Source organism: Apodemus sylvaticus, chromosome 12 (assembly GCF_947179515.1).
Source record: "Apodemus sylvaticus chromosome 12, mApoSyl1.1, whole genome shotgun sequence".
NCBI classification, from domain to species: Eukaryota; Metazoa; Chordata; class Mammalia; order Rodentia; family Muridae; genus Apodemus; species Apodemus sylvaticus.
In genome coordinates this window covers 2,104,320-2,130,000 of record NC_067483.1, presented here as the reverse complement: position 1 = coordinate 2,130,000, position 25,681 = coordinate 2,104,320, and the positions used below count along the sequence as shown (strand labels likewise).

Genomic DNA, 25,681 nt, shown 5'->3' with positions numbered 1-25,681 from the left:
AAGGGTTCTGAAGAATCCTTTAGAATCTGTTTTCTTTGTGCAGGTACCAGATGTTGATGTTGGCAGCACTTATGAGGGTCACAGGACATATAAACTCACTAGGCTGGGGTGAATAAAATTCCAGGTCTGTTGCACTGAAAATTATTTAAAACTTGTGATTGTTTACTCAGTGGTAAGTAGTACAAAAAGCATTTTTCTTCTATATGAGTGTGTTTTAAACAGGTACCTTTGACATACATACATGATCAATGAAAATGTTTAAAACACATTTGTGTCCCAGGGGCTCCTATCACTGCAGGTCACTGGTTCCATTGAAGTCCATTTTCACATGTGCAGAGCTGATCACGCTGCACTTGACCTTCCTTGTAAGTTATTTGTTTCATGTACTAGAGGGCTAAGGCTACATAGCTGTGCAAGAAGGGGGAAAAGGCATACGTGCTACACTTAGGTAGTATTTCCTTAGTGTTCTCTGACAGTAATTTTGAGAAGAAAAGAGGACTTTTTATGCCCACCCCCAATTTTGGGACTGAGCTAAGTTTCTCATTGATAAAATAATTAAGAGTTTATAGTTTCAATGCTAAAATAGAAAGTAAAAAAATGGTTTTGAAGAACAAAACCAATTCCAACAGGGGGTACCTCTCTGTACTCACTGTAGATTCTTATTTATTCTTGTTTTATGGGTGTCACACTTGAGTAGTTAGGTTGCCTCCTTTCTTAGTTTTCCAAAGGAGTTTAATACATAGATCCTCCAGTTTGCCTTCTTTCTTTAGTTAGGATTTTGAACCAATGCTGTAAGTGCAACGAAATCCATTTCTTCTAGTCTGTGTTATCTATCTTATTACCGTCCATCACGATAGTATTCCAGCTTTCTGTGGGAAGGGAAGTATTTTGAATAGTCTGTCAGAGGAAATGGCTAGGAGGAAAAGCAGATCTCAGCAGCTCTCATTTCTGGGATTACAGATGACTTCTTCCTTTTTAGCACACCTTTCAGGTTGTGTATAATTATACAGAATGGAAATAAGAAAAATAGTATGTGTGATGAAGTTAATTTTTATACACCAAAGAAGTCCAGATGTTGCTTGTTCTGTTTGTAGATCCTGGTGCCTTGGTTTCATTCAATGACAAAGAGAGGTGTAGTGTTATTTGTGCTCTCATGTCGCTAAACCTCAGGAACATGCCAGGACATTTAGATTGAATTGTTATGTGAACATCACTGAATAGTCTTCAAAGTCCTAGATGGTGTGGCCTGTTCCTTAAGGTTATGTGATACATTATCTTGCTCCTAAGTCACAAGACTATACAGCGTATTTCTGTTCTGCATATTGTAGTCAACCGGAACAGATATTTTTATATTTAAAAACATCTGAACACAGAAAAGATACAAAAAGAACACAGTAGAAATGCTGAAAATCAAGCATACATAGAGTGCACTTCTATGAGTGGAGTTTACAAACCTAAAGCCGTGGGTGAGTTGGTGAGTGAATGGTGTGTGACTTTGAGGACCTGGGGCATTATAACAAACTACTGTAGACTTTGTAAGCCCTCTGCACTTAGTTCGGTTTTTTAATTAGTTGTATTCTTTATTTACATTTCAAATGTTGTCCCCATTCCTGGTTCTGCTTTCCCCCAAAACTCCCTAACCCTTCCCCCCTCCCCCTGCTCACCAACCCACACACACACTTCGTCTTCCCTGTCCTATCATTCCCCTATACTAGGGCATCTCGCCTTCTCAGGACCAAGGGCTCTTCTCCCTTTGGTGTCCAACAAGCCATCCTCAGCTACATATGCATCTGTAGCCCTGGGGCCCTCCATGTGTACTCTTTGGTTGGTGGTTTAGTTCCTGGGAGCTCTGGGAGTACTGGGTAGTTGTTTAGTAATTAATCAAGTTACTGAATCTTTGCATTTTATAAAACTTATTTTTAAATGTTTGAATCTTATACTTAGATTAATATATGGATACATTGTACAAGATTATTTGACTGTTGTCAAGACATTTTTCATTTAAAACCTTTTTCTGATTAAAAACTAATATAAGAGCTGAAGTCTAAACAATGTCAGGATCATATCTTGTCATCCTGGAAAGTCGTCCGTGGGTGTGACAAGATGGAGATGCCCATTTGCTTAGCACCGTCTCTCAAGCCCTTCTGAGGACTGCCTCCTCCTCAGACACAAATGTGTCTGTAGTAGTTTTTCTGGTTTCTCTCTTCTTCTTCTTTTTAATCATAGATTTATTTGTAAGCAGATAATTTACCATCAATATTTTGCTCCAACAATAAGGCCTTTGTTTTCTTGTCCTTCAGTTTCTTTTTTTTTCTTTTTCAACTATGTGTACATTAGATCATTTTATAAACATTGCTTCATGTCACTCTGTGGGACCACCGTGTTCTCATGGTCCACTGTCAAATGAAGCATTGTCTGAACAAGCTAGCTGTCACACACAGCCATTTGATGTTTAGATTGGTAGTGTATATAGCCACAGATCCTATATCCATAGGGTTTCTGATCACCAAAGACAGAATGTTTTAAACTGATGTATTTTAACTTACCATTACTGTGATTATTACGACATAGGTCTTTTATATATTATATACATACATATGTATCTATAAATTTATTATATTTACTTGTATTTATATTGCTATTCAGTATACTTATGTAAAGGAAACAGACTTACATGCTAGGCAGCATTGAGGGGGAATTTTAGAATGCCTTTGTCAAGTCTTTAGTTTAGTGGAGTGTGTAAAATAAACAATGCCTACTGTGTGATGAACGCCAAAGAGCTAATCAATTTTGGATATTACTCCTGGTTAGAACTCATGTAAGCTGTCCTGTATTATAGTTACTTGGAAAGATGTATAGAAGCCTAATGTTTTGAGTGGGTAAATTTGTTTTGTAACCTGTGAAATGTGTTCCTGGGGATAGTGCATCTAACCTCTGAACTTTCCACTCATTGTCTATGCAGTGAGGATTCCAATAATGCTTTTCTTTTGGATGATATGAGGATATAGGAATACCTTTTGTAAATTTATATGCAGTTTGCTAATTTACTAAGGTATTCTTGCCAAATGACCTAAATTAGAAGGAGGGTGATTTGGATCAAGTCCCTGAGCTCACTGTCTAGAGTCAGATTACATTTGTCCATTCTACTTGGAAGAGGTGTGTGTCTGGGGGGGGAGGCATCAAAGATGTATGATTTTAATCTTATTTTTGTTAGAGGCTATGATTACTCTAACCCCCATAGCTTCAATTAAAAAACTTGAAAATAGTTCATTTTCTATTCTAATTACTTGGCAGAAATTTAGAATAGCAAGAAACTAGTAACAACCAAATCTTTCCTTTGCACTTACAGATCAACAGAAGAGATTCTTGTGTCCTACAGACCAAAGAAAGAATCAGCAGGAATGCCCAGGGTGAATGATGGATTGCAGAGCCTGGCTGGTAATTACTTTCACTGAGCTAAAACATTAACTTGATACATGGGAGCAAGGCCAGATGAAAATCAGGAGGTGGACCTCTTCCTCCCCATGGAATGCCCATACTTGCCTTGTGGAGGAAGTTGTTTCTTTGGTGGGAGAGTCCAGCTCAGCTTCCTTTCCCGAGGCTCAGCATGGATTTTCATCTACCACCCCGGTAGACAAGGAGTGGTACCTTTGTTTTGGCCATTGTAATGATAGGTGTTTAAGTCATCCTGCTTTCTGAGATGGCAAGAACTCACAGTTTCTCAAGACTTTTCAGTAGGATACCCAATAACAGAGAATTTCTCCTCTTGGGGTTCAGGTTTTTTGAAATTTTTTTTTCATAATGTGGGCTCTGGAACCCACATGGTTGATAAGCATTTTAGCATTAACTTAGCTTTTGGATTTTTGTAACATGGCTACTGAACAGATTCCTTACACTGAGCTAGAGAATACTGTTCTCTTCAGAAGAGCCAGGGGATATTTATAATGACATATAATAGTTATTAATACTTCACTACTTTGCTATCTAGGAAAGATTGTGATGTGCTTATGACACCATGTATGTTTTCATTCATGCATGGTTTCCGATGGCCATAGAATGTAAAGTATGTGAGAACTCATTCAGTGCCACTGTGCTCTCCGTGACTACCGTCTCAGCATACAGTACACTTGAACTTGAATTTTCAGAGTTTAAGTTGATTATTACCTCATGGGAACAATAGTTATTGTTTTGAGAGACTTAGAGTAGATTAGAACTTAAAATCTATACTAAAGATAGAAATGGCACTAGATGATGAACTCTCCCGTATTGTTTCTTTTATTTTAATCATGTTCCATTTATCCAACCACGATGTTTTGTGCTGGTCAGGAAGTTCTCTGTTGTGTGCCATATTGTTGAAAGTCTAACTTTCTGATATCAGAGTCCATGGTTTCTTGCCATCTGCCGAACAGGCTGACCTGAACATCTATTGCCATGCTAGCCACAATGGGTACTTACTAATCTAGCCGGCAATTGTGGGCATGCACTACAGTCAGTGAAAAGGATGCTTATCAGTCATGTTGTTTTTGACATCCATGGAGAGCCAGAAAGGCAGAAAATGGATATTGAATTTACAGATGCTCTATTTCTAATGTTAGATTGTGTTTTGTGTATTTATGAGTTAGTTATATTTCTGACATATAAACATTTCTCACATGTGATTTTACAGATATATTCTCTTGCAACAGACATTCTGTGGAAGCATGATTTTGTTGTTGAAACATCTACCATACTTTGGTTTCTTAGACGTCTGAATTGAAGGTGTACTATTTTGAGTATCTATAAATACTCTGTCTAGCTAGCATAAGCGTTTAAGTTGAAAGGCTTCAATTATAAAAAAGATTCCTTTAAAGAGCTGATTTTTGTGGAATTTTTAAGTAACATGAGAATATTATTGATAAAAGGAACTTTTATTAAACACTGTTAGTTTCTGTGGGATGTACTTGTTGACTCATTGACAGCATGGAATACTGGTTTGGTAGTTTATCTATTTTCTTTACTTACGTGCTTTGAGAGTGGGTGTATTGTTTTTTCAAACCTTCATTGTCACAAACTTGGAGCACAGGGCTGGAGATGGTTCAGTGGTTAAAGACACTGTTCCTCTGTAAGAGGAGTAATCTGGGGTTTGATTTCCAGCACCCAGGGTGGCTCACAACTGTCTGTAACAGGCACTCGTGGTGCACATATATCTATGTAAGCAAAGCACCCATTCACATAAAATAAAATAAATGCAATTTTTGAGTGAGGGTGCTATCTTTTTTGAAAGATTCCTAATCTTGAAGTGACCTGCTCTATTTTTTTTTTACCACAACATTTTCCTCAACCCCATTTCCTATATTACAGAAGGACCAAGTCATGGCATAAGGAAAATTGGAAAGTTTTTGTTTTTATACTAGCATTTTCTGTAGTTAGACTTGTAAATCATGTCTTTACTGGCTTCTATAAATCTCAGGCCCTTGGGAATGAAACCCATGACGTGTCTTACTTCAAAAGGTGAGAAAACCAAGGAACTCAAATGTTCTCTGCAGCAGAGCTGTGTTCATGCCCCTCCTTAGCATCATCACCTGGGGAAGTGAGGAACAGCATTCCCATCTACCTCTTACCGGAAGTGGCTTGCATGGCTTGGAGGAAGCTTTGGGACTGAGCAGAGGTTTATAACTGTACTGCTGTCTGGCCTTCCTTGACCATTGTTTCCCCTTCCAGGATTCCTGTAACTCTCAGCTGATGGTTCATACTCCCAAATGTTTCTAATACTGCAATGATGTCAGAAGTATTTTTTTTAAAGGCTAGGATTAGCAGTTACAATTTTTCTTCAAACATCTTTGGAGTGGAGAAATTTCTGTCAAACGTGGAGTGCTCTTTTCCTCTTTTCTATCTTCCTGCAGTTTTCCCACTTCTTTTGCTAACTTATTCCACCTACATTGCTTTGGAATCCCCACCCTACAAAAGTTAGTCAACATTGATTATATCAATTATACTCTGTCTCCACTTTGGCACCACTCTTTCTGTGGATCTTTATTGAGCATTGCATCTTCCTTAAGTTAGTTAAAGGCCTCAGGGAGGTTGAAAATTGGTCTAGACAGTGGATGAATCCTGCGAAGGGTGATTCAAGTCTTGGGGTTTTCCTGAGATAGGTCCTGATTTAGACCTGGTAATATTTGAATGCCTGAGGTAAAGGCATTAAGTGTCAGAACAGATGCTTCAATGGAAAGAACAAGCTACAAGGCACAGGAAGAGAAGATGATTGTGTTCTGTAGGGGGTATGTGCTATATAGTTCAGCTTAAAATTAAGAAAGACTTCATACATTTACATTCATACTTGTTTCCATGCTTAGGGTAGATGCTGTCTGTATGACATAGGAGGGTGTCTGATAGGCTCAGAAGCTTTTTACTCTCTGGCTCTTAAGGTAATAGGATTTCATCATTGTCTTAGTCACTTTTATATTGGTGTGTTAAAATACCATGACCCAGGCAACTTGCAACAATTTTTTGAGGTTCATAGTTTTAGAGGGTTAGAGTCCATGACCAGTGTGGTAGTGCGTATGGCATCAGGAGGCAAGCATGGTGCCTGGGGAACACTCTTCCATTCTTGGTCAGAGTGCAAACTTGTACAGCTACTTTGGAAGTCAATATGGATGTTTCTCAGAAAATTTGGAATTGATATACTTTAAGACACAGCTATACCACTCCTGGGCATATACCCAAAGACACTCCATCTTACCACAAAGACACTTGCTCAACTATGTTTATAGCTGCTTTATTCATAATAGTCAGACTCTGGAAACAACCTAGATTTTCCTCAACCAAAGAATGGATAAAGGAAATATACACTTAAACAATGGAGTATTACTCAGATGTTAAAAAATGACAATGTGAAATTTTCAGACAAATAGATTAGACTACAAACCAACCAACCAACCAACCAACCAACCAACCAACCAATCAAAAATACCATGATCCTTAGCAAGGCAACACAGACCCAGAAAGGCAAGCATGAGATATACTCACTTGTAAGTGGATATTAGTTGTTAAGGATAATCATACTGCAAGTCACAAACACAGAGAGGGTAAGTAACAAGGAGAGAGGACTGTGGTGGGGGTGGGTGCATGGATCTTCTGGAAAGGGAAAACAGAATTTGTAGGTGGACCAGGGGCATGTAGGAATAGGAACAGGATTGACACTATTTTTCAAGGAAAGGAAAAGTTGCCTAATCAAGAAAGGACAGTTCATTTATCAAATACATACATACATACATACATACATACATACATACATACATACATACGTACATACATACGTACATATATACATACATCATGCAAAATTCATTGACTGATCTAAATCCCTGTATTCTTCCCTCAACCCTAATTCCCCATAGCAAAGACTTACTACAGAGAGGAGTGGGCCATACTGGAAAGTGTAAAATTAATGATAACATAGACTATTGTTCTGATTGCTTTTGTTGGCTGAGAAATTCAGCTTTTTAAAAGCTGGGTTGAGTCTTACAGTAGGAAAATAGTTCCCTGTCCTCTGATCTTTCTGTTATGTAAAGGTAAAGTGTTTTCTTAGCCACCGCTGGATAATAATGCAACTGTCTCTTTTACTTCCACAGAACAACCCCTTCACAGTTTTCAAATAGATACTTAAAAATAATCGAGGCAAATACTTGTACCTAATGTGAAAACACTGATGCCTATGCCTGCCCCGTCTTTCCTGGGGGCATGGTGTAGACTAGGAGCATGAAAGCCCTAGCTCTCAACAAAGAGAGAGATGCCTCGTGATTTTAGTCATGGAGATGAACAGCCTTGAGAGTAGGCACTGGACCAAGTTTTCTCCAGTGCTTCCTGAGAGGAACTATGCTAGGAGAGGGTAGTGATTACTTCCTATCTGAAATTTAGAAAATTAACTGCTTGCAATAAGGCTGTGGAGCTCAAAAAGGCAATGAGACAGCCCTACCTTCTGAGGGAGACTCTTACCACAGTAAGAGGCCGAAGCTGTGATGGATACCCAACACTGGGCATCACCTCTGACCTACTGTTTTATTATTTTACGTTCCCTTCCTGGAATTCGCATCCTCGATGCAGAAGCTACAGAGCTACCATCAGCTTATGCTGGGTCTGCCTGCCATTGTGAATTCTGACTCAAAACGGAACATATATATTCCTCCTTCTTCTCTTCTGTCTTTAGGTTGCTGGCCAGAGCTAAATATGCTTTCTCTAGTCCTTTAGGTCTCCTTTTCTTTAAAGCTTTTGTGTCTGCCCTGTAGCTGTTATCTGCCAGGTGGCTGACCTCCATGTTGGCTTAACTCAAACCCTTCCCTGTTCAATTCTGTGACAGCTGCTGAGGTTTACAGCTTACCTGCTTTCAAGTTTCTCTTTTCAATTTTAGTAAAATTGTCTTTGAACATCTAACAACAAGAAGTCACACCATGCATTCCATTTCTGTAGAATTTATTTATTTATTTATTTATTTATTTATTTATTTATTTATTGTTGCAATACTTGGTTGGCAAGCTCTCCTTTCTGGTGAGATGGCAAAGTAGACAGAGTTTTCCCCACATGGAAGCCCACTGATGGTGAAGTTGCCTTATTAACTGCCTTGATTTTACTTCTTGTGTCACCTTCATGGAAGATGTGTTAGAGTAAACCGTTATTATGTCTCCTGCTGCTTACAAACTGAGTCTCTTTTTCTCAGTCATCTTACTTCTGCTTTGGGTTGTTATGATGACAGAGGAAGCATGTTTTGAGAAACATGAAAAGCCATTGTCATTCTGAGAGCAGTTAGTTAGTTTTCTTTGTGTTCCTTTAGCCTGCCGTGTTTGCTTTAGTGTCTGAGTTTGGTGACAGTTCTGTTATTATATTAAAGATGTTTCCTGCCATACATTTTCCATTTCAGTTACGAAAACTCACTTTATTTCCTAAGATGAATTATAATTAGGATTGTTTGGTACTGAGACTCTTTTCCTCACTTAATACCCCTAATGAGATACAAATGTTCTAAATGTCCTTATGAGCGGATTATATTTAGAGAGGAATCCACTTATTTTAGTTAACTAATCCCTTTGCTCCTGTATCACACATCCTTATTAGGCCCTCACGTTCCTGCTCCTTATGGAATTCTTGTGAGATCAGACCTCTGCAAGCAGTATGATTAACTTTCAGGGTCAGAGGTATTGAAAATGTCAGTGGAATTTGTTGATGCTCCATACCTTGTTGTAACAGCACTCTTCTTAGACACATTAATGATAAATACAAGACTTTTTCTAGTCTTACAAAGCGAATTTTTTTAGTGATCTTCTTGTATTTATGTCAGTTTTCCATAGAATAAAATAATGGACTTATTTTGAATTTTTTTCACTCTGTTCTCCTGCCACCCTTAGTATCTTGGAATGGTTTTTCTAACTCAATGGGTCATTGTTTGTTGTACTTGATGTCCCAGGAGAGCAAACTGTGTGTGGTGTTGAACATCACTAAGTGATATCTGTGCAACATCTAGGGATCAGTACTGGGTACCCTTCCTGATGACTGTGTTTATTTTGTACAGAAAGCAGAGAGAAATAGCATTTTGAACAGCTTGATTTATGAAGTTGCTTTTTGAGTTCAAATACTGGCTTTATTGCTTACTGTTGGCCTATCTGTAGATGAATTATTGGACTTCCTTATTCTCTGGCATTCTGCTATACATACAGGTGATTATAATGCTACTTGCCTTGTGGGTGGCTACAAGGATTCTGTGAGCACATTAGAGAATAGTATCAGTTGCAGTCGCTGTGTATATTTGTATGATAGTGTCTGGTTGAATTTCTACAAGTATTGTCTAATATTATTCTCTCTTGGTCCATTCAACCAATGAAAAAATATTACTGACTTTGTAAAAGGAATGTCATAAAAATATAATAGTACCCGTAATTTTGTTACTGGTATCAGAGTTGGAATTGTAGGACAAATTTCTTCTCATCTATTAATCTAGATGGAATTGCGTCTTCAGGGACCTCCCCACTTCTTTGATTATTATAAGATGTAGGAAGGTACTCAAGTTCTATTTCTCAAATCTGTGGTGATTCAGTTCATTCATTTTAAAATTACTTTAAGTATAATTGTTTCTTCTTTTACATGACTTTGGCTTTTACTTGCCATGGTTAATTAACACCAGTTCCCTATCAGTAGAGTCTAATTATATCAGAAGTCATGTTAATGAGTTATGATTCACTGTATTAGTGGTGTTAGTTCTTTCTTTTGGTTTATGAGCAGACAGGCATGTAGTTATGTTGTCCCCTTGTCTTTGATAAACTCATGTGACAGGTCAAAAGAAGTGATAATAGAAAAGAAATCTGTCAAGAAAGCTCAAAGTGAAGCAAAGAAAAAGTATTCACACTGAAAATAAGATTTGAACTAATTATAAACAGGATTCCTGGAACAGGGTAACTGACCAAGGGCACATCAAGCCTCGCACTGGTGTCAGAACTGTGTGGAGTTGGGAAAGCAAAGAATTCATCAAGCCACAGAAGAGCTACCTAGTGAGCACTATGCACTGTTCAATATAGTGTTCTTGTTTGTAAATTAAACAACACACCTTGAAAGTACCCCTATGTGATGGAAAAAATAACATCTATTCTCCTGCCCGTTATTGGTATCATCAATATTTTTCTCACCCCTGTAGTTTAGTCTTTTCGGAATGCGATACAAATGTAAATCATACAGTGTGTATTTGTAAGTGTGGTGGTTTCATTTGAGATTCATGACTGTTGTTGCATGTAAGAACCTTTGGGGTTTAAGCCAAACTGTAAGACTTGCCTGAAGATAGAGTAGGGAGGGCTCTTATTGTAACCTGGCTAGGCTCTGGTCGGGAGTACACATTCAACATTCAGCGTGAGTCCTAGCTTCAAGAATCCTGTGGGAGCTGAAACATGTCTCAGCTGAGGCCCTTAGGAGCTGCCACAGGTGGTGGGGGGGACTGACCTAGTGTGGTGAGGAGAGAGGATTATCCAGAGGTGAAGCCCAGCAGGCTATGGAGCATGTGAGGAAGTTACTTTCTCCCATTGTTCTCTGCTCTTTGCCTAAATTACTTTTCTGGCATTACTTTTCTGATTTTGCTTCATTAAATGGCTCCTTTTCTTTCCATTCCACCTTGTCACCACAGTAATGTGTTTCCAGTACTGGTACCGCACTTTGGATCACTCCTGTTGTTAAATCAGGTGTCATGTTCATAGGGACCAATCTTTGCTGCCTTCTGGCGATGGCAATGCCATTGTGCTCCTGAATTCACACTGTTGTACATGTGGGGAAGGGGCTTGTGCGGCCTCGTGATGAGCTGTTGGCAGTTAATGGTTGCTAGAAGAGGAAGAATCATTCTTCTCATAATTATAGCCATTGCCAAATTGCCCATGCTTCAATAAATAACCACTAACTCATGCCCCTGCAAGCAACCTTAATTAAATTGAGTTGGTTACAGAAAAAAAAAGACAAAGAAAAAAAGAGAGGAAAGGAAAGAAAAGGAAGAAGGATATGAAAATGGGAGAAGTGAGAATGAGGGGGCTCAGTGTTGGGAGATGATAATGGGGTTAAAATGACTAAAATTCAATATAACGCATGTATAAAGTTGTTAAAGAATAATGAAAAGGGACCTATCTCAGTTTATCTGAAGTTTTCCATTGCTTCCCACAGGGAACAACAGCATAAATGTCACTGAGATGTTGGTGAATTGGGGGCCCCTTAGAGCTGCAAGTCAAGGGTTCGGTAGTCCCAAACCAGTTATAGGCTCTTTTGTAAAGATCTTGGTAAATCTTCTACCAATTGGGATTCTATGGATTTTTTTTAACCTTTATTTTTAGTACTGGGGAATCAAACCCAGAGTTCATCATATAGTCATGTATTTTCCAAGTGTCCATCAACTGAAACATACTCCCTGTTCCTGGGACCATATTTTTAAAGGTACAGTACACAAACTAGATTGAACTCTGTGGCAAAGACATAATGGTGAAGTAATGAAGCATTGGTAATTCTTGGGCCATGATCAACTAACTCATCCTTTGTGTAATCCTCATCAGCAGACTCCTGAAACTGCATCAAGCTAAGTAGGAGATTCTAGCTTGATTAATAGTTGTCTGTCTGTGGCATAGGGGGTGAAGTACTGTAAGAGGTGGTATTCAGAATAGCTGTACTTCCCACAAAAACATTTACCAAAAGGTAGTTTGTTCATATAAATACTCATGCTGGAAAAATACTATCATTAATTACAAAATAGTAACTAGAGTTATAGCTGAAGTACATTTTATACTTAGGGATAGGTTCTTCAGAGAAAAGACGGTTTCTTGTCTGTTATAGGCAGGAAACTGAGGCAAGGGCAATTTAGCCTGAGGTCTGATCACTGGTGGTAGGGGAACAGAGACTCACACTCAGGCAGTCTGCTTGAGACTCTGTATTCTGCTGTGTATATGTGTGGCCTTCGGAGTTCTAGCATATTAGTGAGTGCCTGAAGGACGCTCAGGAAACTCATTGTGTGTCCTTCATTTTAAGAGCAAGGTCTTCAGGAGACTTTAAGATGATGAGGGTGTCTTGGAGTAAACTCGATTCTCCTGCCAGAGGCCCTGGTCGCTGAAGGAGGTGTTAGGTTGGCTTGTTGCTGGTCTCATGTCAGGGGACAGAGAGATGCCGCTCATCTAGGAAGACTCACGAAATTGGCGTTCCTTTCTATTCTATGCCTTGGCCCTGGCCCTCTCTTGCCTGGGAATACGTTAATTTGTTCTCTTCCTGTGCTCTCTGCCACTTATTTTTCCCAGGGAGCCTGGAATCCCCATTATCTTTGCTAGGCTGCCCTCTCTATTTGCTTGACCCATCCACCAGGTCTCTGTATGTAAAGTACTGTTCTAGCTGCTGCCAGATACCCATGCTCCTGGCTTGCTTTCTATTGTGTTAAACATCGCTTCTGGGCCCTTGTGGGGGAAGGCCTTCCTTGGCTTACACATTCCAGATCACTGTCCATCACTGACAATGTCAGAGCAGGAGCTCCAGCAGGAACAGAGATGGGAACCTCAGCAGAACGACACTTGCTGCTTGCTCCCAGGCCCATGTTCAGTTACCTTTCTCATACCTCCCAGGACCACCTGCCTACAGATGGCACTGCCCGGTGTGGTCTGGGCCTTCCATGTAGCTCAGCCCCCAAGAAGCTGTCACATAGACATGCCTACAAACCAAACTGATAGGAGTCATTCAGTTCATTCTTCCCCAGTGACTAGTGTGTGTCAAGCTGACAAAAGCTAACCCTCATGCCAGGTATGAAGGAGAATACCAGTGCATTATATTCACTAGTCGCTGACTTTTTCCTCCATATTTTCTACAATTAAGAATGTCCTTCTCAATTTCAACTCAAAATACCTGAAAAGAGTCCTTGTTTAGTTTAGAGAGAGTAAATTTCCCCAGGTAAGTTCCCATATGTTTTCTGTAAAAACCAGCACACACTTTCTTTGTATATCACCCCCGTCGATGAGAGTCTTAGAACAGTAATCAGCCAGGATAAGCCACTCAGCTCCTGTTGCCTTGCATTTTGTTGGGCAATTTTAGCTCTTCTTTTTTTTTTTTTTTTTTTTTTTTTTTTTTTTTTTTTTTTTTTTGGTGCTATTCAGAAGAGGCTGCTTCTTGTCACAACACTGGCATCCCAGGTTCTGTGATCCTTTTCTTTGCAGGTCCTGGAGCAGTTGAACTGTAGGTCTGCTCACCTAAGTAGGTACAATGGTACAAGATGCTCGGGAGGGGTGTGTGTGTGGTTCCATTCCGATTCCGGTTCTGGTTCCGGGAAGGTCTGGTAGTGTGTGTACATGGCCACTGCTTTTGTAAGGTTGGCATGTGTGTGTTTATATCCCCCCAGGCCTCTGTTCTTCCCTTCCCTTCTAGAGCCTTTCCCTCCTTTTGTTGGCCCTTTACTCCCTACTTGGGGCTTTGTGCGTGCTAAGTGTGCACACAACTGTCTATGTGTAGCAATAGCCCTGCATGCTTTCTCTTACAGCTTTTTATGGTTTATCCAAGGAGTGGCTAAAGGACCTGGTAAATGTATGCTCCTCCTTCCCTCTGCCTCTTCCTTCTTTTACCTCCTGCTCCCCTCTCTTCCTTCTTTCCTCCTCCTTCCGTCTTCCTTTGCATCCATTTAGTTCCATCTCTGGCTCAAGAATGTGTTCTTGAATAGCTCCTTCAAGAAGTAAACAGTGCGAACCTTAGTGCATCTTAGTTCATGACCCATTTATGTGTTTGTGGCCCAAATCCTTCCATGTGTGATATTACCTTCTTAGAATAATTGAGGCCTTCGTGAAATACAGAATAGCTGTGTGCCCTGTCAGATAGGATGTGAAGGCCCTGTGGAATCCTTTGCTAGTGGGATACTTTAAGGCACATTTGCACTACACTGAAGGCTTAATTATGGGCCCAAGTTTAACCTTATCTATTAGGTTAATGGGTTCGGCACAGTTTGTTTAAGGTCCTAGGCCTTTCTGTGAACTGAAAACGTGCTCTTTTCCCCCTAAAAGTCCCCACTGTAGAAGTGCGGATTCTGTGCTAACATCCAGCTCTCACCGTTCGGACATTAAATACAGTGTTTTCATTTCACGTCCTTTGCAGCTGCTTCTCCTTTGAATGTCTTTTGAACCCTGAGTTGTAGTGGCTGGAGCTGGAGGGCTGGGGTTGGTTGGTGGTGCATTTTTATCCCTGCTCAGAGCCCTTTCTTGGCGTGTTACCTTGCTGCTCAGGTCGCCTTCAGTTTCTCTACAGGACAGTCTTCTTGGGGTTGGAGACTTCAAAGAAAATCTTCTGACAGTGTTGTTGCTCTTCGTTGGGCAAACTCCTCAGCTGTGTAGCCAGAGCCTCTTTTGAGTGTAGGGCAGCTTACCTGTCTGCATTCACTTTTCTCTGATAGTCTTTACCTGTTTGGTACCAGGCTTAGTGTTCCCTAGTTTCTTAATCTTGTCCTTTCCTTATCACAATTGTTCCTTTAGTAGAGTTGCTAGTATATTTATGTACTGCTCTGAACTAGGTTTTAAAGTCCTGGAAGAACTTTAGCCAGGTATGGTAGAGGCACTGTATAGACCTTTTATGGTGACATATACCTGCAGATTCCATGCTGAGAGGTAGAACAGGTTACCCTCATTCACAGGATAACCTAATTTAAGATTACCTTCAGCTATACAGTGAGTTCAAGACCACCCTGGCTATTTGAGCCCCTGCATCAAAACAAACACTTGCAATAAAGATTTTATACATTTAAAAGGATTTTAATATTTCTGTCTGGAAAGATTACCACTATTCTTTTGGCTAATTGTGTTGTCAACTAATATTAGTTAAGACTGATCTAATTTAAATATGAATTTGATGTTTGAATTTAATGTTTTAAGGCAGCATGGAACGAAGGTGAATGGTATAGTGGCTTCAATAGAGGCTGAATTTATGAATGAATTTTAAATTCGAGTTTGTTGTATAGACACTGTGATCAAGTGCTAAGTAAGTAATGTGAATGATATTGTTTAAAGCTTTTCCCAAACAGATCTTAAATCTTAATCAATATCCAACTGTCTGAACTGTAAAATTGTTTCAGTAGACCAACTGAGCTATGGGTAAATGTGTAGAAATCTTGGAGAATGCAAAAGTGCAGGCTTAGATATGATACAAGCGTAAGCCATTATGATTTACATAATTTATCTCCTCAGTATAAATATTGTACTTGTAAAGTTAAAACTGCTGTCCTGGAAATCAGATTGTGGTTGTCTTGAGTATTTGTGGGCCTGGCAGAGGTTTTAGGGTTATGTTTGTGTTTAGATTAAATTTGAATGGTAAGTTAAGATTTATGGTGAACAGTATGTAGAAAATATTATTTGCTTTTTCAGAGCTTATGAGTAAAAGCAACATCTGAATTTAATGTTTGAGAACCAACCAAATTCAAGAAATATGATACAATTCTATTTTAATTGTTTCCCTTAATTGCTCCTAACTTCTGATCATTTATGGTTTATGTGTTTATGATATTAACATATTTAGTACCCTGTCACTGGTTACATTTAAGTTTCTGTAGTCATACTTTCAGGATTTTTTTTCTCTTAAGACAGGAATAATATGAGACCTCTGTTTGCCCAGAGTCCTAGATGATTGTATTCTGATTTTGTTCATTACATGAGATATGCTCACATGGTTTGCTTCTGAATAAATCCTTTTAAGAATTAGTCAGTCTTTTCCCTGAAATGCACCTTTTACCTATTCATCCATTCATATATGAATCTTGTGTCTCCCTCTCCCTCCCTTTTTTCCTCCCTCTTCCCCTCCCCCTCTCAAATATTGGTCATAGGCTTGCTTTAGCTCTAGGGTAAAGGCTGTCCTTGGATCAGAAATCCGTAAAACAAAACAACAGCAAAAAATGATACTGCTTGGTAAGAACTACGGCTGTGAATAAAACAGAGACATTGTGTGTGCTCTAGGTAACTGTGAATGAAGCTAAGGAGAGAAATAAAGGAGATAGTCACCAGTCTACACACTATGGACCTGTCTACACAGACAGGGTGCAGTCCAAAGACTTCCAGGAGGAAACGGCACCTCTGCCTCCATATTCTTTAGTTCCAGAAAGGTGAAAATTGACACACCGTTAAAACTCAAGGCAACCAAAGCTCCATGTCCTCAACCAGAGCTCTCATTTTAGGTCAGGAAAGTCTTTGCTCTGCATCTTACCTGATGAGAAGATGAGAATGTGTTCTTTGAGATCCTTTCCTCCACAACAGAAATAAGTGTTTGTTTTAGAATATTTGAATTGGATATTTTTAACCATCAGTCTCTAAGATGCCTTGTTGATAGAGTAAATTTAAAAAAGAATCTCTATTGAATCTGGACAAATAAACCACAGTTTGAAGCTCCAAAAGAAATGCATACCATTAACTGTCATCTTTCAATATTAGTTTTCTCTGAATGTATGTGGTCATAAATTTTTCTTTATGTTTCTGTCTATTGGTAATTTCATACAAATGGAATTGTCTATGTTATTTTGCATTAATCTTCTTTCATTTGCATACCATTTTAAAGCATCATTCACAACATATCTGTGCATAACTGTGGATAATTATGTAACTTCAATATGGGGGTTGCAGTAAATTTGGCCAAAGCAGAAGACCCTGAATATACAGCAACAAAATCCCTGATGATTCAAAAGCAAACACGTGATGAGTTTATTGTGTGTCTGTGGTCTTGCTTGCACTGTGGTGCCCTGTCACTTCATTGCAGTCTGCATTAGGAAGCACAAGATTTGCAACGTCTTCTACAGTCCCTCACACCCTGTGGGCTCACCGGTGGCCTGACATACCTCAGCTCAGGATTGAAACTATCGTATGCAATTATTAAATTCAGTGCTTTTACGAAACCTTGAAGTTTCTACTTTTACAGAAACAGGATGGTTTAATTATGGTAACAAACACTTTTAGTATTTTTCTACCATCGTTTTTTTAGCATTTAAGTACAAATGAGTATTAATGAGCATTTGGGATATTATTGTGTTAGAATGTTTGATTTCAAAATTGCTGTTTGTTGGTGAGTCTTGGTGCACACTTGGGAGGTGGAGGCAGAACCAGGTGTGCAGTGTGCTTGTGAAGAGCTGGGGGGGGGGGTAAGACCCTGTCTTACCCACCCTTCCTCAACAGGAAATAGGCATCATGAGTAGCTTTTCTGAATTTCATGAAAAATTACTATGGCTTGGGGTAGAACAGAATTTCCAACCATTTCTAAGATGGCCCAAAACATCCTTACATCATGTTTTATCATGTATTATGTGAAGTGGCATCCTCAGCATTGGTCATTATAAATCAAAGACCACCTCTCCCTGAAGAAGTTTAATCTCTGCATCTTGCAGTAGCCAAGATTTAATTCCCTATGTAAAAATAAGCATCAACAAAAAACCATGTCCATCTTTGTATGCAAATTTCCATCAATAAATGAACACATTTGTATATGTGCATATATATATATATATATATATATATATATATATATATATATGCACCAAAGAATCTTTTAAATAATTTTATTATTGTTTTCAATATGCATATTATGCATCTGTACACTTAGAATTATATAAAAATGTTTTGATAGAAAATGAATTGTGAGTAGAAAAAATTAGAAGCCTTGGCTGATACCAATACTTTATTCTACCACCACATGCTAGTATTCTATCAATATATCATGTCTCCCTTATCTATTTATCAGTTGATGAACTAGATATATTTTAACATTTAAGCTAATTGGGGGAGTCGTGCGGAATAAAATGAGGAAGGATTGAAGTTCTCAGAACCTCAGTCAAGAACCTTAGGAGCTTGAGAGTTTGTTAGGGTTGAGAGTGCTTGTGAGTAAATGCTGAGAGAATGCAGTGAGTCACAGAGGTCTCATGTTGAAAACAGGATCACATGACCAGTCATCCTGTCAGACTCACCAGAGCGCTTAGTCTCCTTTGCTTCTCCATATACTGAGTAAATACTGAATCAAAATTGCTCGTTGTTCGTAGTTTGTTTGTAGTCTTAGAGTCAGTGTCTGTTCTATAGCCAACCTATTGCCTTAAATTCATGATTTCTGGGATTACTCTATCAGCAGACAGCAGCAGCAATATATTTTGTTTAGTCATTGGATTTTTATTATTATAATAATACTGTCCCTAAAAGCAGGCAAAAGAATACACACACACAAACACACACACACACACACACACACACACTCACACAAACACACACATACACACACGTACACGCATACACACATAAACACACACAAACTCACACACACACACAAACACACACACGTACATACACATACACACACATATACACACATATCCCTATCCTCTGGGATCAGAAATCCTTAGTATAATCTCATGGCTGTCTCACATTAAGACCTGCTTCCTTGTCCTCTCTTCTATTGTATGTGAAAGTTTCTGACATAATACAGGCTTAGTAAATTGTGACTTTTGCATTTTTATTTTAGGTAATTGATTTGACTACAGTAACTCAGATCAGTTTGATAATGACATTTTAAAACTGAAAATGATTGATATATTATGATAATATATCATTGCATCCTGTAGATGTATTTTTACATTTATCTGTCTCTGTGTGTGTGGGTGTGTGGTGGTGGTGATCTAAGGACAGTCTGTTGGAGCTGCTGCTTTCCTTTGACTGTGTGGATTTCAGACTGGTTAGCAAGCGCTTCTACCTGCCAAGCTGTCTATCTTAGGGCTTAGCTCCCAATGTCTGCATCTTTGTCTCAGAATATTGTTTTCATGACGCTTGGAATTCTGTGTAATATCCTTGCCTGGCTTCAGTACACCCTGAGGTCACGGCTTGCAGAGACCATAATTCCTCCTTCTAAGTCTTTATGATGTTACACTTTAAAGGAAGAACAAACATCCAATTCTTTCACTTTATTTTGCTCTTCCTCAGATCCAGGTTTCCAGTTTTCTCACTCTCTTACCTCTGTTTACCTTGGCAAAGCTGTCCTTGTCACCTTTACCTGTCACACGTGGCTGCTCCTGCTTAGCGGTTACCTTTAAGCAGTCCTTCCTTCAGAGTGGCTGTGGCTTCTTCCCAGACCCCTATGATTAATTTCATTACACTGTTCCCATTATTTTTCTATCACATTATCTCAGATTTGAAATTAAGTGTTTAATTGTATTAATTATGTGTAGAGTGCTTTCTTTCATTCAAATAAAAAATAATTGAGTGGTTTACATTATATAGTACAATTGAAAGACAGTTTTAAGGTTTATCATCTATTGCTCTAAATTTGGATATTAAATAATATTAAAGATATTTTCAGCAATTGAGTAGTGTTTTTTTTTTCTTTTTGTATCTTTTACATTTGCCTGTGGCAAATTAATAAATGTTTAAAGAGTATTAAATATCTTAAACAGTACACACTTAATCATATCACATTGAATAGTTTAAGGGCATGGTTTTTATAGTTTAGCATGTGTCAGAATCACCTGCTCATGGAGTTTCATACGGGTTCTGGGCCTTGAACCCACAGTTGTGTTCATACTTGGTCATGCTGATTGAACTTGACCTCATTCCTAGCACATCATGCTTGATTCCAAAGTGCTGGGCCCTGTTCACATTCTCTGATTTGTAGATCTGTGCCACAGCCTGAGAATTTACATCCCAATGAGATGCTGTTGCTGGTTCCAGTACCATAAATGGGGCTATGGCATAGCAAACAAGTACTCTACCACTGTGCCACACAGCCTCTTGAGACCATGCTTGAGAGTAATTGCTATAAAGGAATGTAGAAATAATGTTTAGATTATCTGTACTTTTTTATCTTTATTTCTTTTCTCTTTATAAGAGTACATAAGACAAATGCCTGGCCCTGTTTTAGAAGATATGGCATTTTAAAAAAAGCAGAAGCAGGGGCTGTAATGATGTCTCAGTGGACAGAACAATGACTGCTCTTCCAGAGTAGCTGGGATCAATTTGCAGCACCTGCATGGCAGCTCCCAACCATCTGTAACTTCTAAATTTAGGGGATCCAATGCCCTCTACTGGCTTCTGAGGACACTTCACACACATGGTGCAGATATATATGCAGACAGAATACCCAAACATATAAAATAATAACAAAAATTAAAATAAAAATTATATTGATAAAATATAGGAAGGGCTAGTAGTGTGGAGAAGACTCAGGAACAAAGTCTTACTTAAAAATCTAGGGTTTTTTCACCCAAGACACATACCCTTTCATTCCTTACACTCTTAAGAGTTTGTTTTTGTTTTTTTGGAAATCAAGTGATTGCCACGTGATTCTAGTTCTCCATGCATGCTCTTAGTATATTTAAGCAGTTTATAGAATTAGAACTGTCACCACTTAAATGCCTTCTATATAGGCATTTAATAATACTATATAGGCATTTAATAATAGTCAAAGTAGCTTTTTTTCTCATTTTGGTCATTTATTTTTATGTGTGTGGATGTTTTGCCTGCATATGTGTTCATGTACCTTGTGTATGCCTGGTGCCTGTAGACTCTAGACAGAGATGTAGGAACTGGAGATACAGTCGGTTGGAGGCTGCCACGTTCATGCTGGGAATTGATCCCAGGTTCTCTGGAAGAGTAGCCAGTGCTCATAACTGCTGAGCAGATACCCCAGATTCCTCAGAGCATTTTTAATAGCATTTTGTAAAAGTTTTTTTTTTTATCACAATTGGAATTTAAAATGTGATTGAGAAAATACATAGTAAAATCAAAACTAGTCCGTAAAGCAATAGAAATCAGAGCTACAAAACAGGTAATTGTCTGTATGTCAAGTTTGCTGGTGGAATAGAAGATTGAGCCCAGAAAAGAAAAGGAGGTGATAGAGAAATTTCAAAGCAATGAGTTGAAACTGTTGTTCGATGCTTTTGGTTCATCGGATCCAAGTTTAGCTCGGTGTGCAGTTCCTTATCAGATCTTGTAGTCACTGTACTTACTAGAGACGTGGCAATTTGGACCTTTTGGATTTGAACAACTTCTGTTTGACAGCCGGGAGGATGGAATAAAAAGACGCAGCTGGCTGTCGTGCACATTATTTGTGTTTGCATATAAAGAATATACTGTTAGAGGAAGCACAGGAGGGAAAGGCTGTTGTGGATAATCAGTCTCTGTGTAGCTTAAATTAAAGGAAATAGTGATGGATTGCTATGGAGATAAATATGATATATCACACAGGAAAAACTACATTAAAAGAACACTAAAGGTGGGACAGAAAGCCCTAAAAAGTGCAGAAATTCACTGCTAAGGTTGAAAAGTGATATCATTTACATCGCTCCTAATATGTAGACCTAACAGGAAGCATTAGGAAGTTGTGAGCATGCTCTGATTTGGAAGGAAGAAGGCTTGGACTTAACACACTACATTTAATACTCAGTTTCATTGCCTGGATTTAATTAAAGTTCATCTCTGAATGATCATAGTCCATGAGGGAAAAGCTGTTCCTTTGACTAGAAGACTTTGGGGGGTTTAGAGTTTGGCTGTGGAGGGCCCGGTGGTAATTCTGCACCATTACATTTCAATACCTGAGCCCTTAGCTTTAGTGTCATATAAGTCAAGGATTCTTTTTGGAAGGCTTAGCTTAATTTGTGCATTCTAGACATTGATTAACAATTAAATAATTTAATAATAGGTTTAGTAATATTAATGCCATTGTAACTTCTGGATCAAAGAATTTAGGTTGTATTCATTTCATGAGGGTGTGTTGCTCCAGGATACATCTAAAATTTTGCTTGAATATTTTGAGAAAATTAGGGTCCTGTGATAGAGCCCTGATTCAGAATCAAAGTCTAATCACATTTTGAATTTATAAAATCATATCATGACACTCGAAAACTTCTGATGACTTTGGATTTTTCTTTAAAGTTTGTCTGTTTATTATGTGCTTACCATATTAGGAGGAGAAATCCCTCCAAAGGCTCTGGACCAGCGTGGCATAGAATGTATGCATGATAGATCTTGAATAATATAAAATGAACCCTTAGCTGCTTTTGTTCCTTCTTTATGTACAGAAGTCATTACCTTTCCTTAGATCAAGAGCTGGGATTGGATGTGTTACTTACCAAGACTCAGATGGCAGAGATGATGAATCCTGTGCTTCCTGGGACTGGCCCAGCTCCCTCCATCTCTTCCCCTTTGTTTCCCCCTCCTCTGTCTTCCTTACTATTTCCCCTTTGCTCAGTTCCCACAGCCCTTCTTCCTGTTTACCTCCTCATCTCCTCTTAGTTCCTCACCTCCTCTCTTATGTTTGCTCCCATCCTTTTGGATGGGGAGGGATTTTATGTTCTTCCATAGACATGTGCTTATCTGAGAAGGCAGAATCAACCCAACTATGAAATCGCTGAACCATGGAGAGCAATGTAGTTAGCGAATTTAGATATTCTTGGTCAGTGTCCTGTTACTATAGCAAACATCAGAGTTAGTCATGTTAGAAGAAGGGTTTATTTGGGCTCATGGTTTCTGTTCCTGGTCACTTGGCTCTGTTGCTGTGGTTCTGTAGTAGCCCGGTATGTGTGGTATAGTAGAAAAGCTCTGTTCACCTCATGGAAGTGTAGAGAGTTAGGAAGAAACTGAGATTCCAGTGTCCCTTTAAAGGACACAGCATCAGGGAGCCTACATTCTCCCACTGGGGACCACCTACCAAATATTCCATCCCTCCCAGGACAACTATAGGTTGACCACTAAGACTTTACCATGTAGACTTTTGCAAACCTAAAAGATTCAAATTGAAGTTATACAGAATCTTAAAAACTATGTCTGTTGTTTAGAAACAGAATTTGTTGTTTACTATTAGACGTATTATATGTAGGATAATAACCTGTTAAGAAGTATATTTCTGTGTTGAAGTAGGTAAAAGATTTTATTTGTACTTTTTGAGGAATGAAATATGAGCTGCGGTTACTAGTTTTACTAGTAACTATAAAGGGGTCAATGAAATTACCTTAAGTAAAATAACGATTAGCCAGCCTATTTATGGTGTGCAGATCTGAGCCATAGTAATTTGTGTGTATGGCAGGATATATATTCATATCTTCTGTCACAGATTTTTAGGTCGAGTTACTTCCTAAATGGGTGTTTATATTTCTGATTAATTTTCAGAACCTTCCTAAGGCTAAATATTTAGAATTGAAGTCCCCTTTTCCTCCGGTGTTCACTTTGGTACATTTTGATAGGCTGTTTTTTTAACACAAAATAAATCTGTGTGCCTGTCTGGAGTTTTAAATGCAATATAAATGTTATGCATCATCAGAAGTGTGCAAACATGTTTGAAAACACAGTATTATATGGAAGCAATTACTGGCAGTGACTGAGCTACACACCCCAAGAATGGGGTAGTGCCAAAAAAACCCAAAAGGTTTCTAAACAGAATTGTTTTGTGTGGGTGGGAAAGAGAGCAAGGGTAACTTTTATTAGGAACCAATTCCAGTTGTGATTTTAATTCTAATCATATATTTGATAGCTCAAGTAAATGAGTGGTAAAGAGACTTCATGTTAGGGTTAGATTATTTATTCCTTTCTTAGTGGGGAGGAGTTAGTGTTTACCAAAAAAGGACATGACAGATACAAATATTAATAAGACCAATAGATGTCTTACTTTTCTGTTTGCTGATGCCGGGCCTTGCCTAAAGATGATCTTGCTGCTTTTTTTTTTTTTTTTTGACCTTTTTGTTTTCTTTTTCTTTTTTTTTTTTTAATTTTTCATTCGATATAATTTATTTACATTTCAAATGATTTCCCCTTTTCTAGCCCCCCACTCCCCGAAAATCCTATTAGCCCCTTTCTCTTCCCCTGTCCTCCCACCCACCCCTTCCCACTTCCCCGTTCTGTTTTTGCGGAATACTGCTTCACTGAGTCTTTCCAGAACAAGGGGCCACTCCTCCTTTCTTCTTGTACCTCATTTGGTGTGTGGATTATGTTTTGGGTATTCCAGTTTTCTAGGTTAATATCCACTTATTAGTGAGTGCATACCATGATTCACCTTTTGAGTCTGGGTTACCTCACTTAGCATGATGTTCTCTAGCTCCATCCATTTGCCTAAGAATTTCATGAATTCATTGTTTCTAATGGCTGAATAGTACGCCATTGTGTAGATATACCACATTTTTTGCATCCACTCTTCTGTTGAGGGATACCTGGGTTCTTTCCAGCATCTGGCAATTATAAATAGGGCTGCTATGAACATAGTAGAGCATGTATCCTTATTACATGGTGGGGAATCCTCTGGGTATATGCCCAGGAGAGGTATAGCAGGATCTTCTGGAAGTGAGGTGCCCAGTTTTCAGAGGAACCGCCAGACTGCTTTCCAGAGTGGTTGTACCAATTTGCAATCCCACCAACAGTGGAGGAGTGTTCCTCTTTCTCCACACCCTCTCCAACACCTGCTGTCTCCTGAATTTTTAATCTTAGCCATTCTGACTGGTGTAAGGTGAAATCTCAGGGTTGTTTTGATTTGCATTTCCCTAATGACTAATCAAGTTGAGCATTTTTTAAGATGCTTCTCAGCCATCCGAAGTTCTTTAGGTGAGAATTCTTTGTTTAACTCTGTACCCCGTTTTTTAATAGGGTTGTTCAGTTTTCTGGAGTCTAACTTCTTGATACCAATTACCAACATTAAATCAGGACCAACTAGACCATCTAAACAGTCCCATAATGCCTAAAGAAATAGAAGGAGTCATAGAAAGTCTTCCAAGCAAAAAAGCACAGGACCAGATGGTTTCAGTGCAGAATTCTATCAGACCTCCAAAGAAGAGTTAACACCAATAATCTTCAAACTATTCCACAAGATAGAAACAGAAGGAACACTACCCAATTCCTTCTACGAAGCCACAATTACACTGATACCAAAACCACACAAAGATCCAACAAAGATCTTGCTGCTTTTTGTAATATGGTACTTGAACATTCTTTTGCTGGGTGTGTTGTCTTCATGCTTAACAGATGTAAAAGCATGGAGGAAGGTTAGATTTTTATCATTTGGAAGTAAGAGGCTCTGCGACTTTCTCCCATTAACTAGTAGGCAGAAGAATATAAGACTGGGTTCTCTGTTCTGTCCCCTATATTTCAAGTTTTGTTTATTTTTGAACTTTACATCAAAATGAGATTTTTAAACCAAGGTGATTTGTGGCGGCATCTATAGATCTTAACTGTGGAGAGAAAGGAGG

At 38.7% G+C, this 25,681-nt stretch overlaps 1 protein-coding gene across 4 annotated transcripts in view; it reads left to right on the top strand.

The window, feature by feature from the left end:
* LOC127697254 (uncharacterized) overlaps nucleotides 1–25,681 on the top strand; it is a 309,028-nt gene that overhangs the window by 238,350 nt on the left and 44,997 nt on the right. For all 4 annotated transcript variants that reach the window (XR_007980431.1, XM_052200268.1, XM_052200269.1 and 1 more), the window contains exon 2: nucleotides 3,350–3,438. Coding sequence is in view for 3 of the 4 variants with exons in the window: in XM_052200268.1 (XP_052056228.1) it covers nucleotides 3,350–3,438 (89 nt within the window). In the remaining variant the exon portion in view is untranslated. The remainder of the gene's footprint in view (nucleotides 1–3,349; nucleotides 3,439–25,681) is intronic.